We start from the raw sequence: 22,501 nt of genomic DNA on the forward strand, positions 1-22,501 counted from the left end.
GCCAGTAACTCAGCGTTCACTTCTCCCTGGCCTGCCTTCGACTAAGCTTCTGCCATCTGCCTTCCTCTGGGGCATCATTGCACATGGTAGTCTGCTCCAGCAAAGCTGCCCACTCTCTAGACTTTATCACCACTTTCTGGGAACTGAAAACAAGAATTACTTTGGCTGTGGGCGCACACGCTGGGGACTGACCCAGGAGAGAGGCTGCCAGACACAGAACTGCTGCCTGTATTTGCTGATTCATTATCAGCGTCAGACAATCTGCTGTGAGAATGATGATAAATGTGCGGTGTTCTTCTGAAGGAATCACCCACTCCGAGATTAAAGCCCGTGCCGGCAGCCTGCTTGTCTGCTGCGTGGAGTCGCGTCCCCTCCCATCCCTTTTTCCGTAGTCCAGAACACATCTTGAAAGAAGAAAGTGTGTTTGGTTAAAGATAATAGGAGACCCATATCCATGTGATTTAGAAATGTGAACAGTAGATGTTTTTATTCCAGACAGAGAGGCAGGGACAAGGTGAGTAACCGCTGAGGAAGCAGGGAGGCGTTGGAGAGAGGGGCCCTGGTGGTGAAGGTGTAGGTGCCCCCAGCGGATTTTCAGGTGAGTCATCTAGGTGTGTCTGAGGAGGGTTGAAGGAAAGCCATCCCCGACACTCTGTGGCTGTGTGATTGTCACCATCACCTAGCCACCGATCCTTCCCCGGCTTGGCTTTAGTTGTCCCTGTGAGTAACATGAGTCATCTGGGCCAGGCATCCCCAGGTGCCCTCAGAGGACTTCCTTTCCCAGGCCATTGTTCAGACGGGCTCAGCCTATGGCCCCGTCTGGCCTGGGGTCCCCAGTTTCTCTAAGGTGTTGTGCACGGGTGTGGTGTGGCCGCCCTCCTGATGTCAACCGCCAAGGTATTGGGTTGGCCTGAAAGTTCATTCGGGTTTCCCATAAGCGTGTGAACTTTTGGGCCAACCCAATAATTCCCCAAGCAGACCTCCTTCCTCTTACTGCCTCCCACAAATTGCTGGGACAGGATTGAAGTAGGATAAGAACCAAGTTGGTGGATGCCATTTGTGTCTCACTGTCCTTCATTTGGAAGAGGGTAGGTCACATTAGATGCCAAACCTGAATTCCCAAGGTGCTGAAGATCTCTGCTACACTTGGCAGAAAAGATTTACTCCTTGTGGCCCGTGAGTTCTGGGGAGTTCAGCACCAACTCCAAACCTAGGGCCTTAGACTTAAGTCACATTTCTATGGCAATGGTGCTTTCATTCCCTACAGCGCCATCTAATGGGGCAAATGATTCTGATAAGGGGCTTCCCTGATGACTCAGTGGTAAAGAATTCACTTTGCCAGTGCAAGGGATGTGGGTTCTATCCTTGGATTAAAAGAGACACAGATGTATAGAACGGACTTTTGGACACTGAGGGAGAGGGAGATGGTGGGATGATTTAGGAGAATGGCATTGAAACATGTATACTATCAGGTAAGAAACAAATCGCCAGTCTATGTTCAATACAGGATACAGGATGCTTGGGGCTGGTGCACGGGGTCTGATGATATGGGGTGGGAGGTGGGAGGGGGGTTCAGGATTGGGAACTCATGTACACCCGTGGCTGATTCATATCAATGTATGGCAAAACCAATACAGTATTGTGAAGCAAAATAAAGTAAAAATAAAAATAAAAAAAAAAAGAAAGCAAAAAAAAAGACAATCTCCTTGAGAAGGAAATGGGAACCACTCCAGTATTCTTGCCTGGGAAATCCCGTGGACAGAGGAGCCTGGCAGGCTACAGCCGACAGGGTCACAAAGAATAGGACACAATACAGCCATGAAACAACAATAATAATGGGAACGACATTTTGATTGCTCCCTTTGTTCCAGGCATTGTACTGAGTCATTCACATACGTCAGCCATTTTAATCCTCATACTATTCGCTTGAAGGAGATACTAGTCCTTGCCTTCCCCCCACCCCCCACTTTACAGATAAGGAAACTGAGACTTACAGGGTGAAATATCCTGCTGTGATGGCACGGTAAGTGGCAGAGCTGAGGTCTGGACCTGTATTTTCTGACTCTGGAGCCCAACTAAGCCCCTCGCAGGATGGCCCAAGCAAAGTGCGTCAAGGGCACAGTACCCACCTGACTTGTCTGTCCGCCACCCAGCCCTGGCCACTCGGCCGGGGATGTGGCTCCCAATGGTTTGCTGGGAAAGCAGCTCCTCTAAGAGAGGAAGGGCGGCTGTAACTGCAGGCCTTGATTTTGGTGGTTTATGATATGAGGACAGGGCTCTTTCCGTGGACATAAGCCATCCTAATAGCGCCATTTATCATTATGACAAAGGTTAGGCTAGGGGGATGCTGGAGCTGGAATGAAAGTAGAATTCTGATGATTTTAGCAGCTGAAAGTGACATCACCTCAGAGCCGCTGTCGCATGGCAAATTGAAAGCTGGACTGAAATTGCTTTAAAACATATCCAGAGATGCTTTCCCACAGCTGTGATAAAGCCGTTTGGTTGTGTTTGGAGACACACCTCTATCTAGACTACTCTCTGAGTCGTCTGTGCGTCCTCCTACCCGGAGGATGCTCATCAGCCCTGGAGGCATCTGAGGCTCTGGGTGCTGTGTGGGGACACCTGTGATCTGCCCCCTCTGCAGGGGGCTGGAGGAACTGACAGAGTCAGTTTCTCATCATCTTTCTAGTGTGTTGTCAATGTCTCTTCAGCACAGGGAGCTCAGTGCTCCATGTTGGCTTGGATGGGTGGGATGGGGGGTGAGAAGGCTGGAGGGAGGTTCAAGAGGGAAGGGATATATATAGACCTATAGTTGATTCACTGCACTATACAGCAGAAACTGGCACAACCTCGTAAAGCAATTATATTCCAATTAAAAGAAATAAGTCATGTGTTTACAACATTTTTAGTGGCCACATTGCTTTCTCCTGTCCATCTGGTGGGTAAACCTAGGATTTTGGAGCTGTCTTCTGCCTGCTGTCAGTGAGCTGGACTCAATGCGGGTGCTAGCCAGGGGGACTTGGGGATGCGCTGACTGTTTGACCAGCCCTCTTTTATTTGGCCCTTGTCCAGGTAACCTGGAGGAGAAAGACCCCTGGAAACTGAAGCGACAGTTACTTATGCCCTCTTTTTTCATCCTCAGGCAAAAGAAGGGGACAGTGGTCCACAAGCATTGGGTCGGACCTTCGAATCTGGTCAAGTGCAAGCCCTGCCCCACGGCACAGTCAGCCATGGTCTGTGGTTCCGATGGCCACACCTATACATCCAAGGTCGGTTTTCTTCATTGTCTTTTTTTTTTTTTGGTCATCAAGAAGTACTCTGTGTCTGCTTGTTCTGACAAGGCTCTCTGGGTGGAAACGGGACCCTGTGAATCTCGGTGGACTTGGAGTCTTGTCTTTGATAAGCTGCCACAGGAATAGACTCTTTGACTGAAGAGCTGAGATAAAATCATTATGATCTATGTAACTGGAGTGATCAAGGGCTAAGGGGAAGAAGGGTGATCCTGAAGTGAATCTGGACCAGCTTCCTGGAGGAGATGAGGGAGCAAACTGTTCCAAAGGTGTGAGTCATTCAGCCTCGCTGATGGGTAGCCAAGATATGAGGGGGACCCATGAGGGGGACACCACGTCTTAGGGATGGTGAGGTGAAAGGAAGGTGGGTGATGTCAGCACATGTTTAAGCAGCATTTATTGTGTATCTAGAATGCGCCCAGTGTGACACCAGACACAGGGCTAGAGGGTCTGCTGTTCCTTTCTCTGGGGACTTCAGGCCTTGCAGGTTAGTGGGAGGGGGCTTGCTAGTATGGAGACTGGTCATTTTAACTCAAACCAATGAAGAGAAAATGGTTTCATAGAAAAAGGAACTAGGGATAAAGTGGGTCTGTTTATTCTTATTGGAGTGATGAGGTAAAGAAGAGGAGCTTTTCATCTGGGGTCTAATAAAAGGAATTAGAGGCAGAGGGGCAGGGATCACCAGGGTGAAGGAGGGAGATTTTGTTCTTGGAATTCCAAATAGTCTCCTTGGGTGAAGATTGTCCATCTGTGTTTGGGAATGGACATTTCACTGGGTTAATGAATGGTAGAAAAAAGAAACCACAAAATTGATAAGGGTTTACCTATTTGTTCTTTTATTCAACAAATATAAGTCAATACCCTCCTTAATGCTACATGTGAAGAGCTGTGTGTAGGAGTCTCAGGAACTTTCTATGAGACGTGGGTTGGGGGCAAGGAGTGAGGCTCTGACTCTCGCATCTCCTCTAGCCACAGCTGTTCCATTTTTATTTGCTTGTTTCCTGTGTAAGGTTCATTTGCAGAATAGAGTCGGGGCTGACAAGAGTCGCAGATGGTGACTCCTTGGGCGTCTGTGGCCATGTTGCTGTGTGGTCCTTGGGCTTGGGCTCTCATGCTGGTCCCACCTCTGTCTGTTCCCCACTGCGTGTGCATGGCTTCCATTCTCTGTGGCCCCCTCCCCATCTGATCTTTACACCGTGGAGATGGCACAGGCTGGGGCTCCCCTCTGCTGTCCTTGGAAGCTTATTTGGATTACAGTGAGGCTGTGCCAGGCTTTTCTACTGACTCTTCTTGATGTGAGTCATGTCTTTGTATTCACTGAAAGTAGACTTTTATCCCCTCTGTTTTTCACATTTTTCTCACCAAAGGGAATATTTGTAACAAAGCAGAAGCCGGAAGGTTTGTCTCGCTTGGACCCAGACCTGTGTAATCTGCTTTAGGAGCTCAATACCATCATTGCTGCTTGCTAGTCATTCCTTTGTTCTTTCAGCAGGTTTCGCTAGAGCCCTTCCTATGCACCAGGCTCTGTGCCGGGTGCTTGGGAATGTATGATGGAATGGAAACAAGCATGTTGGTTCTTCCTCCTGACCTGAGTCTTGTCTGTAATCCTTACCCCCACCCCAACAACCCGAGACATGCTGTGTGAATTACAGCTTCTCCACCTAGAATCATAGCCAGAACATCCTGGCCAGATAGCCTAGCCCAACCTGGCTAAGTATGCCCACCTTCCCCTGTTCCCTGCTTCCCTGATCCTGAAGGAACCAGAAAAATGTTCTAGATAGAAAAGATAGCATGGGCCAAGGCTCTAAGGCAGGATGATGAATTCGAAGAACTGAGAGCATGCCCTGATGGTGGCTCTGACAATAAAGCGAGAGGCACAGGGGAGGAGGAAACAGTGAAAATGGTCCAGGAGGAGACCTTCAGTCAAAGCTAGGAAAGTGAGCAGCTGGCTGGGCTGTGCCAAGCTTGTGGGGCACTTGTTACTGTAAGGACCTTCTTTCCCATGTCTTTCTTAAGAGTGTGTAGCCCTAGAGACAGAAACAATGCCCATCTGCCTTCACCAGGCAAAGGACACACAGTGGGTGCTCAGTATCATGGACAAGAGAGAGGAGCCCTTGCAGACTCCCACTGAGAAGGAACGGTGAGATTCCAGTTTGTGCAGCCCTTCCCGAATTTTAGTGATTGGGTTCCAGAGAGCTCGGTGACTGAGAGAAATCAGCCATCCCCACCCTGGGCCAAGTTGCTTAGCTAAACACCCAGCCTGGGGGCCCTGGCAGAGAGGGGCTCCTTGCAACGAGTCTGTCTTTGTGAAGCTCCAGTTTGTGCTGTTCAGTTATTCCCTCCAGCTCTGGAGTGAACTGTCTGATCCTGGCGTCTGCGATTGGAGACGAGCCATAAAGTGTCAGTGAGTGATCAGGGGCTGTTTGGGCAAGTGGCACATTGCACATCAGACTCCAGCAACACCCTGCCTGCTCGCCTCTGTCTCTCGTTCACAGGAGGAGCTTCAAGTGCTTTTAGCTCCCCGTGACCCTTGAGCTACAACAAGCAGTCGTAACCTGTCAGATGTGGCTTGAAATGCTGTCAGTTGCCCAGGGAATGTCTCTGCAAATGTTTGCTGGTCAGGGCCCCCCTGCAGTTTGGGCAGGAAAGTTGGCATTTTGTGTAGAGAAGGTTGCTTGCTTACAGGTAGTGATAAATAGCTTGTTTGAGAGGCAGGATCAGAATTTGGAAGGCTCCTTTGAATTAAGAATGATTCCCCAAAAGAGAAATGGCTTCCAGAGTCTGCTGGGTAGAGCTCCAAAGTCTGCCCCAGCTCCAGCCCCAGCCTGTTATTCCTCTAGTGCCCTGAATTCCTGCACCTACCTCAGTCCTGCTTCTCGGACCTGGTCAGCTATCTTTTCTTGGAGCAAAAGAAGACATCTAAAGCCTTCTCATCAGAAGTGGTAGTACCCTTCTCCCCATTCTCCATGTGGGGTAGACTGAGGCCCAAAGAGTCAAGTGCAGTGGCAGAGTTTGATTATCAAGCTTTTCCTGGTTATATGTGATCATACAATTCTAATCAAGTTAAACACAGGGGAGGGGCTGGTGGAGGGCAATCATTGCAATGAAAAAATGGTGTGTGTGTGTGCTAAGTTGCTTCAGTCGTGTCTGACTCCCTATGATTCTATGGGCTGTAGCCTGCCAGACTCCTCTGTCCATGGGATTCTCCAAGCAAGAATACTGGAGTGCGTTGCCATGCCCTCCTCCAGGGGACCTTCCTAACCCAGGGTTCAAACCCGAGTCCCTTACGTCTCCTGCATTGGCAGGCAGGTTCTTTACCACTAGCACCACCTGGGAAGCCCAGGAAAATGGTGTGGACACTGGTTTTTGACATTAGTTTCCTAGTTTTCTATCTTAACTTCTAGAAAGTTGAAATTCTCTTTTTTCCAAAAGAAATGAATCAAATGCTGAAGGTGTGCGTTGATCGCCCAAGACCTCTGAAGCCAAGACCAGTTCTAAACCCTTGTGGTGTGCAATTAAACTTCCTTTCAGGGGAGATATTTCAGACTGGTCAGGTTCACTTATTGGAGTGCTTTAGCTATTGCCCCTATGTCCACAACCACTTCTCTACTGAGGTTCAAGAGCACATTTTAGTCTCCCAGACAAAGCTGTCAGAGGACCGCCAATAGATGGGCAGTTAATAGAGTGAATGAATTGACTGTTAGTGAACAAATGACATCCCATCCCCTGGAGTTACGACCTTTTTGAGGTTATTGGGGTCAAGAAACAAGGTCAGAGGAGACCACGATGCATGTATAACTAGAAGTGATTATATGTCATAAATCAAATTCATGAAAAATTTGGCAAAAATGTATTACAACCCAGTCCCACCACCATCAAGGAAATCTGTAAGAAACCATCACAGTCCTCCAGGGGAAGTGCTAACCCTTTCACCGACGGATCAGACGTCTGGGGAGCGCCGTCAGGAGCAGGGGGAGGACAGAGGGTGTCAGCTCTGTCCTCTTGGTGTTTGTGTCTTCAGGTTCCATCAAACAAACTTTCTTTCTGCTCTGGACCCTGAATGATCAGGAGCTCCTAGAACAGAGGGAGATGCATTTAGAACCTCTGTCTGTAGCAGGGCTCTTTCAGTGACCTGGCACCAGGGATGCTGTCAGAGCTCTGTGAGTCCCCCAGGATCAAAGATAAAATCTACAAGAAGGCAGAGAGTCTGGAGATGAAGGGATATAAGATGTTACATGGCAATAAATGACTCTGTATTCAGACTCTATAAAGTGTAACCCACAACAGATAAGGGACAGACACCACTGGGAACAGGCAAGTGGAGGCCTGGCATGGTAGAGCACGGTAGAGACCCTGCCCCTTGATGTGGCTTCTAGGCAGTAAGGATGACCCTCATCATTTAACTTTCTCTGAGGTCCTGGCGAGGAAAACCAAAGCAGTCCAGAAATTCAGCAAGTATTTAGTGAATTCTTTCTTACTGTCACACATCATGCTAAACTCTGGGGATGATGCAAAAGACAAAGCCCTGTTTTCACAGAATTCACAAGCAAGGTAGGTTACAGAGCAGTCTCCTTTCATTAGGTGTTCAGATAAGGGATGTTTGGGGTGAGGTGGGACACGGAACAGGGCCACCTCAACCAGTTTGGAGGTGTGAGTAGTCTTCTTAGAGGGAAGCAATGGTTCACTGAGGTCTTACACCTGGAAGGAGTCGCCCAGAGTACAGATTGTGGTGGGAGATATAGAGAGCTCATTTCATCAGAGGAAAGAGGGAGTTGAAGAAATGAAACACAACAAGAACCCCCTTGAAGCACTGCTGTGGTGGTGTCACACCTGTTCTGGGGATAGTGGCTTAACTACCTACAGAAATGAGGCTAGAAAACTATCAGGGACCACTTTTCCAGGGCATTGAAGGCCAAATGAGAGGGGTGGGACTTCACCCTAAGAACCTGGTGGTCTTACTAAGGATCTATATTTTGCCTCCACTCACCCTGGCTGTATGTATGGTGGTTGCAGAGCGGGATAGAATGCAGTCAGAAGAGGCAATTCAGAAGTCATAGCTAGACTTGGCAACTGTCTCAGTTTCAAATATAGAGAGTCATTTTAGTTTTGAGCTCAACAGAAGGACGTCTTCACCATCTGGGTCCCGGTGGGACTTGCACTTGTTCTTACCAACGGCTCCGTGTCCTCAGCCTAAACCAGAGGGACCCTGGCATCTGTGAGTGCCTTGCCTTTCTCTGCTGTTAAATGCACAGAAAGGTGAAAACTCCTGGGGTCCTGGCTGCTAACTTGTAATTTTACCTGTAAGAGGGGAAGCGTCACTGCGGCTGAACAAGTCTGGCTAGCCCAGGCTTCAGGTGGGCAGTCTCAGCTCTTCCTCCCTCTGGAGGGGAGAGGTCTTTGGGAAAAATGTGAGCAGGTGTGGAACGATGCTGGGGTCCTGGGAACTCAGAAGGGAGCTGGGGTGGAGTTCCCCATGGCTACATGTTCTGGCCCTGCTGGCTCTCTCCTGGCTGGGCCTTTTTTACAGTTTTTTTTTTAGTTGATTTATTTTCGACCACATCATGTGGGATACAGGATCTTAGTTTCTGGACCAGGGATTGAACTCATGCCCCTTGCAATGAAAGCATGCATTCTTAACCACTGAACTGTTAGGGAAGTCCCCTCCCTTGTCAGACCTCTTTTAATAGGATTTCCTTGATGTCTCTCTATTTTTATACCCACGTGACCAGAGCTCAGCTGTCAGGGCTGGGCCTGCTCATATTGAGGCAGAAGCCGCATGGAGGAAGGAAAGGTTTCTCGGCTTGTTCCTGGGAACCTTGTTCCCTGGCATCAGCCTGGCTGTTGGGATTGGGGAAACAGGCAGGCAAACATTCCTCTGCTCTGCCCCTCCCCTCCCAACAACGTTTATTCATTAACTGCTGTGAAACAATTAGCAAATGGCTCCTTTCTGTCTGGATACAGGAGAGAGATGCCCGGTTAGGAAGCGCTGTGGAGGAAGACGGTTCTCCTCTGTTCTGAGAATGCACATGTGAAGGAGGGGGAAAGAGAGCTTGCCTTACAAGCTTGGCATTTCTTTCAACATATTGTCACTGAGGATTATATTATTTTCAGAGTCGTCTTAATAGTTTCCAACAATTGCTACCAAGTAAAGGTCATGTTTGAAGTTCTTGGCAAATGGAGTCTCTGTTGGCCGGCATTTCCCATGAACAGGCTGTTCTGAGGGTTAGCATGAATCCAGGCCTGAATCTATGAGCCTTCTCAAGATAGCATCAAGCTCGGTGTGTCTTCTTAGTCTCCCGCAGACTTCTGTGGCCCTGTGTCCACGACAGGCATGGGTGGTTTTTATATGCAGTTCCGCTGCTTTTTGGCTGCGTCGATGCTGTCAGTGTTCTCAGGGATATTTTTAGATAGCCCTGTCTCCATAGAACTTGCTGGGTGAGAATTGTCTTCACTTGCAAATGGCTCCTTGGTGAGGGCCTCACTTTTTTTTAAAATTAATTTTTATTGGCGTATAGTTGCTTTACAATGTTTTGCTAGTGTCTGCTGTACAGCAAAGCCAATCAGCTAGATGTATACGTATATCCCCCCCCCCCTTTTTTTTTTTGCATTTCCTTCCCATTTAGGTCACCACAGAGCATTGAGTGAAGTTCCTTGTACTATACAGTAGGTTCTCATTAGTTATCTGTTTTATATATACTGTTGATAGTGTATATATATGTCAGTCCCAATCTCTCAGTTCATCCCACCTCCCTCCTCCTTGGTATCCATACATTTGTTTCCTATATCTCTGTCTCTATTTCTGCTTTGCAAATAAGATCATTTATGCCATTTTTTTCCCTAGATTCCACATATGCACGTTAATATACAATATTTTACTCTGACTTCACTTCTGACTATGCAGAAGAGAAGATGATTGGACAGTGAGGTGGAAGGCTTGCCTTTGCACATTTTGTGCAGGAGGAAACTGGAGCACCATGGCAGTGGTCATGGTCCCAGGAACAAGAGGTATAGCAGCAATTATGTGTACAGCCCTGTAGGGGAACTAAGAACTAAGAACTACACGACCCCATCCCTACCTGCTCTCAGGCGATCGTGGGAGGAGAGGGTTGGATCATGTGCCTCTAGACCTCGTGGACATCAAAGGTCTGATGAAGGAGTTGGGTCAGGTTTCACTATTAATATTTTAATTTTATATAGCTTAGAGAAAAGCTGACATGAGAAGTGTTATGTCTTTGGAGATATACTTAGTGGCATCTAACCAACTCTAAGCAACTTCGTTGTATACATTAATTAACCAGCTTGAATTCTGGGGACAAGTCCTCCATGGCAGATACCCCAACTTTGCTTTTACCCCCACCACACCCTGAGGTCTTATTGATTTTAATCATCCTTTCTTCAGTCTGGGGGTGCCGAGCCTCACTAAATAATGAGAAGTTAGTGTTTGTAGTACGAAAACCCTCAACTATTAGTTATTGCCCTTGTTTGGCTATCATTCCCTCTTCTCTTTCATGAGGTTTTGGGAAGGAACGGGAATAAATAATATATAAAATATTTATTGTATATTAGGGTATAGGTTCTGGGTGCTATAGCAAAAGTCCAAATGGAACAGAGTCTTAAATGGGATACAGTTTTACTTTTCTCTCTTGGAAACATTCTAAAGATAAGCAGCCTGGGGCCAACATGCTGCCTCCAGACTATCGAGGACCAGCATCCTTTACTTTATTGTTTTGTCATCCTCAGCAGTTGGAACTGTTGAGCTTCTGGATTCAAAGTGGCTGCTGTGCCCAGCCAGGTAGGAGGAGGAAAGAGAGGAAGCAAAGTCTGTAAGTCACTAAGGTCTCTTCTGCTCACATCCTGCTGGCCATAACTTAATCCTAAGACTATGCCAAGCTGCAGGGGAGGCTGGGAAATGAGGGTTTCTTTCTGGGCAGCTCTATGCTGCTGCTGCTGCTACTGCTAAGTCGCTTCAGTCGTGTCCGACTCTGTGTGACCCCATAGACAGCAGCCCACCAGGCTCCTCCGTCCCTGGGATTCTCCAGGCAAGAACACTGGAGTGGGTTGCCATTTCCTTCTCCAATGCATGAAAGTGAAAATGAAAGTGAAGCCGCTCAGTCATGTCCGACTTTTTGAGACCCCACGAACTGCAGCCTACCAGGCTCCTCCATCCATGGGATTTTCCAGGCAAGAGTACTGAAGTGGGTTGCCATTGCCTTCTCCAGGGCAGCTCTATACCCAACTAAAATTTGAGAGTGGTATTATTAAAATGAAGAATGGAGTGTATACTGGAGTAATCTTGAAGCCTCTACCCTAGTAATATTTTAAATAGTAACAACAGTGGTAATAACAGCAAAACAATAGTACTTAATTATTGAACATATATTAGATACTCTGATATTGTGCTAAGTGCTATAGTATTCTATTTTCTCCATTATTCCATCTAATTCTCACAATAAACTTTTGTGTTGGAGACCACTAGCAGTCTCAAAGAGGCGAAAACTGAACTTGTAAAACTTTGTCCAGGGTCAACACAGCTCTTGGCAGCAGAAGTAGTTATTTGAACGATGGTCTGTCTGATTCTTGAGCGACAGTCTTTACTTCTACGAGTTAAACGCCATCTGAAAAGTAATATAAAATACCAGCTGTATCATCAGGACGCTTTTGATTTCAAGTGACAGAAACATAACTCAAACTTAGTTTCATCAAAAAATGAAGATTTACTGGCATTCAAGGCTAGAAAGTATACGGGGGTAGGCAGACCTCAGAGAAAGAAGCGGAAATTCAGTGTTGACAACACTGCCTTTCCTTCTTTCTCATCTTTGTCTGTCTCTGCTTGGCTTCATTCTGCCAAGAGGCTTTCTCCCCTTGGCAAGAAATATAGATTTTGACAGCCCCAGATTTATTTGCTTCTAGCCTAGAAAATGCAAAGAAATTTGCCAATATCTGTGTTTCAATCCCAGGAAAGGATTCCAATCAGTTGTTTTTCAACTGTGTGTCCATCCTTTAATTAAATCCTATGGTCACATGACCCTCTTAACTCTACCCTTCACTTTGATCAAGCATAGTGTGTGTTGTTGTTGTGTTTTTTTTTTTTTAAACCAGAAAAAAAGAGGGAAAGAGTATTTACTGGACTGAATAAAACTTTTAAAGTTGTATATCGCATAATCACCTTTTAAAATACTGAATAGTATTAAATATTTGTGTCATTACAGGCCTCAGCTAAATGACACTAGCTTGAGCTTATCAGAATGTGTTAAGGTGTACTGTGTTTCTAGAAGGGACTTCTCTGGTGCCTCACTGGTAAAGAATCTGCCTGCGATGCAGGAGCCACTGGGGACACAATTCAGTCCCTGGGTTGGAAAGATCCCCTGGAGGAGGGCGTGGCAACCCACTCTAGTATTCTTGCTTGGAGAATACCATGGACAGAGAAGCCTGCTGATCTACAGTCCATGGGGTCACAAAGAGTCAGACACGACTGAAACGACTTGGCCTGCACGTGTTTCTAGAAATGGTAGGCAAAAAGGAACATATAATACAGGTCCATACCAGACATGTTAGTTATCTAGTTGAAGAGGAATTTCATCTAAAATAAAATAGCACCATTCAGCACCATTTTGATTCAGAAATCTTTTAAACCATTTGGCCTAATGTTGTAATACTTCCTTCTAATCATGAGGTACACCTATCCTCAGTTGTTCTTTTTGGAACATGCCAAAATAAGTCTTTTTGGCTCCTAAGGATAAACTTTCAGGCAAAATGGTTATCATGACATTTTCAGAAAGCACAGGTGTTCAGATGCCATCCATGGTGAAAATGCATCCTCAGAATTTACATGGTCTGTTCCAACATGCAGATTAGCTATGAAGTTATAGCAGAAGGAAGCAATGCAACTAATTATTTTACCACTTATTTCTATGCTGTATATGCAAACATGTGTTTAACCAAGATTTAAAGAATAGGTTTTCATTTCTTCTTCTCAAATGCCCTAAATAGAATGCCATGTAATTAGTTAGTGCTTTTGTTAAAAATGCATTAGGAAGAATAACCTTCTTGTTGTCAGTTCTGTTGAATGCACAATTAAACCATTTGATAAAGCAATTACCTGAACACGATTATGAGCATCCTCACCTCAACAGGAGATGAAATTAAGGATTAGGAAAAATCACAAAGCACATGAGATCTTTGCCAACCAATCCTTTAGAAGAGAGAAGGGTCCCTGGCCAGAATGAATATGTTCAGTGTTATAAATCTAATTAAATAATTACAAACAACTTTAATTAAGTTCAGGTTCATGTTGCTTTTGTTTTTCTTCAAAAACAAGCAAACAAAATATTCCCTGTTGGCTTATTGCTCAGATAAGTAGAGTCATACTTATTCATGACATTTTCCAAGAGAATATTTCAGTGCTAGATATGGGTAATGCTCCTGATGCACTTTCTGTGCCTTGGGCTAGGACCTGTATATTGTCAGGGAATGAGGAGATCTTTCAGTTCAGTTCAGTTCAGTCATTCAGTAGTGTCCAGCTCTTTGCCACCCCATGGACTGCAGCATGCCACGCCTCCTTATCCATCGCCAACTCCTGGAGTTTACTCAAACTCATGTCCATTGAGTTGTGATGCCATCCAACCATCTCATCCTCTGTTATCCCCTTCTCCTGCTTTCAATCTTTCCCAGCATCAGGATCTTTTCAAATGAGTCAGTTCTTCACATCAGGTGACTAAAGGATTGAGTTTCAGCTTCAGCATCAGTCCTTCCAATGAATCTTCAGGAATGATTTCCTTTAGGATGGACTGGTTGGATCTCCTTGCAGTCCAAGGGACTCTCAAGAGTCTTCTCTAACACCACAGTTCAAAAGCATCAGTTCTTCAGCGCTTAGCTTTCTTTATAGTCCAACTCTCACATCCATACATGACTACAGGAAAAGCCATAGGTTTGACTAGACAGACCTTTGTTGGCAAAGTAATGTCTCTGGTTTTTAATATGCTCTCTAGGTTAGTCATAACTTTTCTTCCAAGGAGCAGGCATCTTTTAATTTCATGGCTGCAGAGGGGATCTTTAGCTGAGTTAAAATTTACTGTGAACTGATGCTATAACTGCTGATTGAGAGATATGACTTAAGTGATGCTCTCCCTTTTACCATAGTACTTTGGTGGTTTTCTCCCTTTCTAAAACAAGTGGAATGTTTTTGCATCTTTATATACCATGCATAGGATAGAAGTGCTCTATCCTTTGGCCAAGGGTGGCACCTTCCTGTGATGTTGGATTCTGTCCATCAAGGTGCCCAGAATGGAAGATTTTCTGCAGCAGGTAAGATCTTATGTCCAAAAAAGCAATTTCCCCAAGTTCTTATCCAAAGGCACTAGTGATTACTTTGAAATGCAAACTTCCCCAAAGGCGGGCTCTGAAGTGGTGACTAGGTACCGTGGGAACCCAGGGACCCTAATTGGGTTGACCAGATGAAGTTCCTTATAAGGTTTTATTTGCTTTTTCCTCTCGTTATAGAGAGACCAAAAGATGATTGTAGGCTTAAGTGGGGTGGGACTCCCCAAAAGTGGTCCTGAGCAAGATCTGCTACATTTCTCATCTCTTCCACTGTTTTCTTGCTGGGAGCACTCGAGAGCAGTCACCTGTCCTCAGTTCTATTAAGCATGTATTTGTAGCATACCACCACAGGACCCAATTCCCTGGCACCAAACAAAGGAAAATATAGGTGGAGTAGAAAGGATTCATCCTTTTGTGTGTGTGCATTTTAGCACATGTAATGGGATAGAATGGGTTGAGCCTCCCTTACCCATATCTTCCTCTGCCCAAAGTGGCATAAACACATTCCTGTGATTTTCAACTCCAGGGCTCTGCCTAAGCACTATCTCCTCAGTGAAGCATCCTTGAGCCCTTCCTACTAGGATAAGCCCAAGAGGACTTTGAGGGAAATTGATGATGGACTGGGAATTAGATGTGTTGATAGAATTGTAGTTGAATAAGGAAAACACAATTTTTTAAAAGATACATTGTGAAGAACATAGAGGATTTGCTTTTAAGATAATTTAAGTAAGATCAAGCAAATGTGGCAAAATCTTGGAAATTGTTGAACTGTTGTTATAGCCAACTGGAAGAAAAAAGGCACAATATGAAAGTTGTGAGTTAAGCTTTATTTTGGGCCAAATGAGGACTATAGCCTGGGAGACAGTGTCTCAGATAGTTCTGAGGAGTTCCTCCAGAAAGGTAGCGGTGAAAGTCAGTATTATATGAGTGAGTTTGGTGAAGGGGGATATATGTGATCGAGCACATATTTTGAAAGAAGGTTGCTGCTAGTCACAAGGAGTAGATGTCTCTGTTAATGATTTTAGTGCTGTTTGGCCTCATGAAATCTTCTGAACTAACTATCTGAAGTCTTATTCTGACAGTTTTTCCCAGAGCCTAGAGGTCGTTATTCCTGATCTCCACCCTGAACCCCTTTTAGGGTGTGTTGAAGGTCAGCGACTGTAGTGACTAATGACTTCATCCTTGGAGAATCAGATGGGGAGTAACAATTTTAGTTGGCATTGTGGAGATTCATTATACTAATTTCTCCACTTTGGCATATATTCACAGTTTTTCCTAAATAAAAAATGTACAGTCTTTGAGGGGAGAAAATATTTCCTGCTAATCTTATTATCTCCAGTGTTGAATGCTGAAAATGAACATGGGCGGAAGAAAGGAAGCTATATTTGCAGGATGGTTTTAGGAAAAGCAAAAGTAAACTTGTACAAGTATAAAAATACATATCTCATATATTTAAATGTAAAAGTTAAAGCTGTGTACTTCTAGGAAAAAATAGAAACATCTTTGTGACCTTGGATTAGGCAAATGTTTCTTAGATAAAAAACCAAAAGCATGATGCATAAAATAAAAAATTGATACTTTTAGAAAAACTCTGCCTTTGAAGGTCACTGTGAAGAGAATGAAAAATGAAGCCACAGCCTAAGGACAACATATCTGAAAATCATGTATCCAATACAGAACTTGTGTCCAGAATACATACATACATACATACATACATATATATATATGTAAAACATTTATATATATATATAAAACTCTCAAAATTAAATAATGGAGAAACAACCCAATAAAAGTAGGCAAAATATTTGGGCAGGCACTCCATCAAAGAGGTTATGGGGGTGATAAATAAGCACATAAAAAAGATCAACATTTATCATTGAAGAAATGCAAATTACAACCACAGTGAGACAGCACTGCATGAGAATGTCATTTTTTTTTAATGGTCATGTGAAGTGATGGCTGTCATGTGAAGGAACTGGAACTCTCACACGCTACTGGTGAATGTAAAATGGTCCACCTGCTTTGGGAAACAGCAGTTTTGAAGTTTCTTTAAGAAAGAAGTACTGTCATATGATCTAGCCATTCTAACTCCAGATCTTTACCCAAGAGAAAGGAAAGAATATGTTCACAGGAATACTTGTTAATAAATGTTCATAGCGACTTTAGTTTTAATAACCGAAAACTGCAGACAACTCACATGTCCATTCACAAGTGAATGAATGAACAAATGTGGTATATCCATACAATTGAATACTCCCCAGAAACAAAAAGGAATGACCTGCTAATGCGTGTAACATCATGATGGAATATTAAAACAATTATGCTGCATGAAGGCCAGATAGATAATAGTGCATACTACTTGATGACATTGATATGAAACTTCAGAAAATGCATGCTAATCTATAGTGAGAGAGAGCAGATCACTGGTTTCCTGTGGCAGTGGTGGGGAATAGGAGGGGCATGAAGGAACTCTGGGCAATGATGTCAATAGATATAGTAATTACCTTGATCATGGTTTCTTGAGTGTGCATAAATTTTTATTGATCAAGTTATGCACTTTAATTATGTATAGTTTATGGTATGCCAATTATACCTAAGTACAACTGTTTAAATGGTTTTTGAAAAGATGATCAGACCTGTGGAGTGTGTCTCAAGATTAGCACATTTTCCCAAGTACCCACATTTGTTTTTGTGTTTCTCTTTTTTGACACTGGAAGCCTTCATCATGCAGAAAGGTCCCACTGTGTAGCCTCTTCCAGGGTGAGCAACATCAGAAGATAGCATTGGCAGTTCTCAGAGAGTTGACCCAATGACCCAGCTTTTATATCATACTTTGCATGTTCTTCCTGAGGTCTTTTCTGCCTCTTTCTCCCAGGTAGGCAGACTGGTTCATACTCTGAACTGTGAAGGCGGTGATGGGGATGATGGTAGAAGGCCCCCCTTGCTTGCTGAAGGCCTGCTCTGTACCAGGCTCTGGCTGGCATGAAGCTCTCACTATTGGTCCCATGGAAGCATTCACCATGGCAGATGCTTCAGGCATTGGTGTGAAATGGTGCCAAGGTCTGTTTCCATTCATTCTGCCACTTATCGTAGCATGTGGCTGAATAGGTTCAGTTGTGGTTGAGTGTCTTGGTGAAATCAGGGTGGCCCTGAGTTCAGAGTGGTCTTAAGGGACGGTGAGGAGACAGTAGAAGTGGATGAATACCTGCACAGCATTGGAGGTTGTTGTTCAGTTGCTAAGTGATGTCTCACTCTTTTCAGCCCCATGAACTGCAGCATACCAGGCTTCCCTGTCCTTCACTGTCTCCCAGAGTTTGCTCAAATTCATGTCCATTGAGTCAGTGATGCCATCCAACCATCTGTTGGGTCTGTCAACAGATCCGACTGTTGGAACCATCTGTCATTCCCTTCTCCTCTTGCCTTCAATCTTTCCCAGCATCAGGGTCTTTCCCATTGAGTTGGCTTTTCCCATCAGGTAGCCAAAGTATTGGAACTTCAGCTTCAGCATCAGTCCCTACTGGTTTGATCTCCTTGCTGTCCAAGGGATTCTCAAGAGTCTTCTCCAGAACTATAGTTTGAAAGCATCAATTCTTCGGCACTCAGCTTTCCTTATGGTCAAGCTCTCACATCCCATGACTACTGGAAAAACCATAGCTTTGACTATACAAGTGTGGGAATGCTTTTTTTGCAGGCTCACTCCTCTACCTGACTCTCCCCGATGTTACCCCATCCTCACCCCACTAATTTATCCATCCAACCATCCAGGGCTTGCTGAGCCCCTCTTCCTTGTCCAGATTGTTGATGTGGGTGGACTGAGCTGGCTGTGCTTTCCAGGGCTGGAGTAGCTTTGCCGGGGTTTTCTGGGATTTCTGAGTTGGGGTTTATGTATCTCTGATACAGGGCCCTATTGGAAGTCTAAGTCACCAGCAGCTTTGGTTGCTGGCCTGACTTTCTGTGCTGGAAGGGATGGGCAGAAATGTGACCCTAGCCAAGTCTGCCAGCCATGCAAGGAGAGTAGATAAATGTGCTCAGGCCTGCCCCGGCCTGGAAAGCCCTCTACTCTAAGGAATTAAGCAAAAACAGTCCCTTTACTCACAAGGCCAGAGGCCGGGGTGTGCTCCTGCACCCCCTCCAGGAATCAGCTCATGTCTCCTGGCCTGGATGTCACACCCCAGCTCCCCATGTGCACTGCTGATCATATGATCTCTGGTGTCCATACCACATTGGGTGTCTGCCCTATGTCACTCCCTGTGACATGATGGGATCCTACTGAATTCTCACACTCATCCTGTGAGACGGGCCCTAATGTTTGACCTCTTGTTGAGATAATGAAGTAGATTGGACTCAGGTATTAATTCTCCTGTGATCCTTCAGCAACTAAAGGAGGAGTCAGGCTTCCCTGCAACATCACCCTGACAACTCACCATGTCCAGACAGACATTATTCCCACATTGCCAAAGTCAGTACAACAGAAATGCCCAATTCAGACTCATCTCAGAGGGACTGAATTCAGTTAGAACTGGCAAGAAAATTGGATTTTAATCATACATATTTTTAAAGAATTTTTTTCTTTAGCTCTCAAGAAGTACTGTGGCTGCAGCCTGAAGGGCTATTAATCCTGCCTTGGCAAATACACACAGATAATGGCTTAGGCTGGCTTGTCAAGTTTTAGCTACAGCTGTGCTGTTCTGATGGTTTATTTTCTTTCTTTCTTTTTTTAAAATTAACTTTTATTGGAGTATAGTTGCTTTACAATGTTGTGGTAGTTTCTTCTTACAGAAAAATGAATTGGCTATATGTTTACATATATTCCTTCTTTTTTGATTTTGATTCCATGACTCAGATGGTGAAGAATCTGCCTGTCGTGCAGAAGACCCATCCATCCCTGGGTCAGGAAGATCACCTGGAGAAGGGAATGGTCTGGAGAATTCCATGGACAGAAAAGCCTCGTGGGCTACAGTCTGGGGGGTCATAAAGAGTAGGATACGACTGAATGACTAACACACACGCTTCCCATTTGGGTCAGTGCAGAGCATTAAGTAGAGTTCCCTGTACTATACAGTAGGTTCTCATCAGTTATCTGTTTTATACATGGTAATGTATATATGTCAATCCCAGTCTCCCAGTTCATCCCACCCCCTATTCCCCGCTTTGGTGTCCATATTTTTTCTCTATGTCTATGTCTCTATTTTTGCTTTGCAAATAGATTCATCATATCATTTCTTCTAGATTCCATATATTGTGCATTAATATACCATACTTATTTTTCTCTTTCTGACTTACTTTGCTCTGTGACAGTCTCTTGGTCCATCCATGTCTCTGCAAATGACACAATTTTGTTCCTTTCATGGCTGAGTAATATTCCATTGTATATATGTACCGCAGTACATCTTCCTTAACCATTCCTTGGTTGATGGTGGTTTGTTTTCAAGTATCATGAGCAGCCTTCTTTCCTGACGATTTGAGATGTCCCTTTTGTGGTTGTATCTGTATTAATTCCTCCCCTTCAGGGGACCCTTTCTTTCCCATCCTGGGCCCAGTCCAGGATGACATCTCGCAGAGCCCTGCACAGGCACTGGGTGTTAATGGGGAGTGGTGGAGGCTGGATCTCCATGGGCCACAAGCTGTCCTCAGGTGCTGGCTGCCTCTGTGTGGTGTCATCCCAAGTCCCTCACGCAGAAGTGGTTGTCATGGAAACCTGCTTTCTTCTTTGTTTTTGTCTTGGGCAGCCATCATTATTTCATTACAGCCACATGGGAAGCGTGGCAAGCCCACTTGTGGAGGATGAGCCACAGGGCATGTGACTGGGCCACTTCAGGGCCATAGCAGACAGCTGGAGGCTGAGAATGGGGCGGCCCCAGGGCTCCCCTGGGAGGAACCTGTCCACACCACCCCATAATTGTGTCACACAAAGTGCTCTGTCACATGCCCTGGGTGCTGACGGCACTGACAGCTCCCCAAGTCTCATCTCCTTGGTGACTGCCCTCCCCCTCACTGGTGCCCACCCCCAACCCTGACTTCTCTGTATTGTTGGGAGCTGGTCCTGTGGGGAGCCTGGGAGGGTTCTTGAGGTTACTTGGTTTTCACAGCTCACAGGTTTTCTTGATTGCATGTTTTGTAGATCCACATTTTTATCCCTGTAGCTGTCATTTTTCTTGACCTGCTTTTTCAGTCACTCAAAACAATATTACTATATTGCTTTGGAATTGCTCAGTTGTTTTTTTTTTTTTCCTTCATAAAATTTCCATCAACCTAGGAAGAATCATAAATAATGAGAAGGATGGAAAACCACAAATGACTCCACCCAGCCTCTCCCTAGTGGGCAAGGCCTGGCCCTTAGGACCTGGTGATAAGCCTGCCTGCAATGACCACACTCCCTGCCTGCTGTTTGCCACTCACTGTGGAGGCTGCCCTCCCTACCCCGGGGTGAAATGGTGTTGTCCTCACTTTTACAGATGAAGACTGAAGCTCACAAAAAAATTGTTCCTTCCTAAGATGGCACAGCCCCAAGTGACAGGTGGATCTGAAGGGAGATTTAGCCAAACCCACACAGTATGGGGCTTCCCTGGTGGCTCAGTGGTAGAGAGTCCACCTGCAAAGCAGGAGACATAGGTTCGATCTCTGGATCTGAAAGATCTCTTGGAAGAGGAAATGGCAACCCCCTCCAGTATTCTTGCCTGGGAAATCCCATGGACAGAGGAGCCTGGTGGGCTACCAGGGGGTTACAAAGAGCTGGACACGACTGAAGCGACTGAGCTTACACACTCGTGAACATGGTTTTGGTCTTTGATCAGTACTGAAGTACTGAACCTTCCTGGTTAACAGTAGTGGACTGCGGAAACATGGTGCATTTGTAGGGTGTCTTTGAGTGATCGGCTAGAACTATTCTTTGACTGACCTAGGATGTTGAGCTCCTGATTGTCCTCATCCTCAGGGCTTTCCCCTTCGGCCATCATTCTAACCTCAACCCAGTGTCTCCACCCCAACCAAACCATGACGTCATCTGTGACTCCTCATTTTCTATCATCCCCTCCAGCCAGTTCATTAGTAAACCTTGTCTCTCTTTTTAACTGAACAAACTTGACATGTGACATTATGTTGCATTATTTTAGTATATTTACATATTATAATATGGTTGTTGTCTTGATATTTATCATATTATATACATATAGTATGATATATGTTTTTTAATTTTAATTTTTACTTTATTTTACTTTACAATACTGTATTGGTTTTGCCATACATTGACATGAATCTGCCACGGGTGTACATGAGTTCCCAATCCTGAACCCCTCTCCCCACTCCCACCCCATATCCTCTCTCTGGATCATCCCCGTGCACCAGCCCCAAGCATCCTGTATCCTGCATCGAACATAGACTGGCGATTCGTTTCTTACATGATAGTATACATGTTTCAGTGCCATTCTCCCAAATCATCCCACCCTCTTCCTCTCCCTCAGAGTCCAAAAGTCCATTCTATACATCTGTGTCTCTTTTGCTGTCTCGCATACAGGGTTAACATTACCATCTTTCTAAATTCCATATATATTAGTATACTGTATTGGTGTTTTTCTTTCTGGCTTACTTCACTCTGTATATTTGGCTCCAGTTTCATCCACCTCATTAGAACTGATTCAAATGTATTCTTTTTAATGGCTGAGTAATACTCCATTGTGTATATATACCACAGCTTTCTTATCCATTCATCTGCTGATGGACATATAGGTTGTTTCCATGTCCTGGCTATTATAAACAGTACTGCAATGAACATTGGGGTACACGTGTCTCTTATATTATTGTCTATGTTACAGCCAGTCCCTCCCATCAGGAAGCTTCTACAAACCTCTTATCATCACCCATCATAGGGAGACAGAATGAAAACCACAATCACA

At 44.9% G+C, this 22,501-nt stretch overlaps 1 protein-coding gene across 2 annotated transcripts in view; it reads left to right on the forward strand.

Moving 5' to 3' along the window:
• SPOCK1 (SPARC (osteonectin), cwcv and kazal like domains proteoglycan 1) overlaps positions 1-22,501 on the forward strand; it is a 588,532-nt gene that overhangs the window by 406,138 nt on the left and 159,893 nt on the right. For both annotated transcript variants that reach the window (XM_040240033.1, XM_040240034.1), the window contains one exon: positions 3,143-3,269. In XM_040240033.1, coding sequence (XP_040095967.1) covers positions 3,143-3,269 — 127 coding nt within the window. The remainder of the gene's footprint in view (positions 1-3,142; positions 3,270-22,501) is intronic.

The sequence above is a fragment of the Oryx dammah genome, unplaced genomic scaffold, assembly GCF_014754425.2.
Source record: "Oryx dammah isolate SB20612 unplaced genomic scaffold, SCBI_Odam_1.1 HiC_scaffold_5, whole genome shotgun sequence".
In the NCBI taxonomy this organism is placed as follows: domain Eukaryota; kingdom Metazoa; phylum Chordata; class Mammalia; order Artiodactyla; family Bovidae; genus Oryx; species Oryx dammah.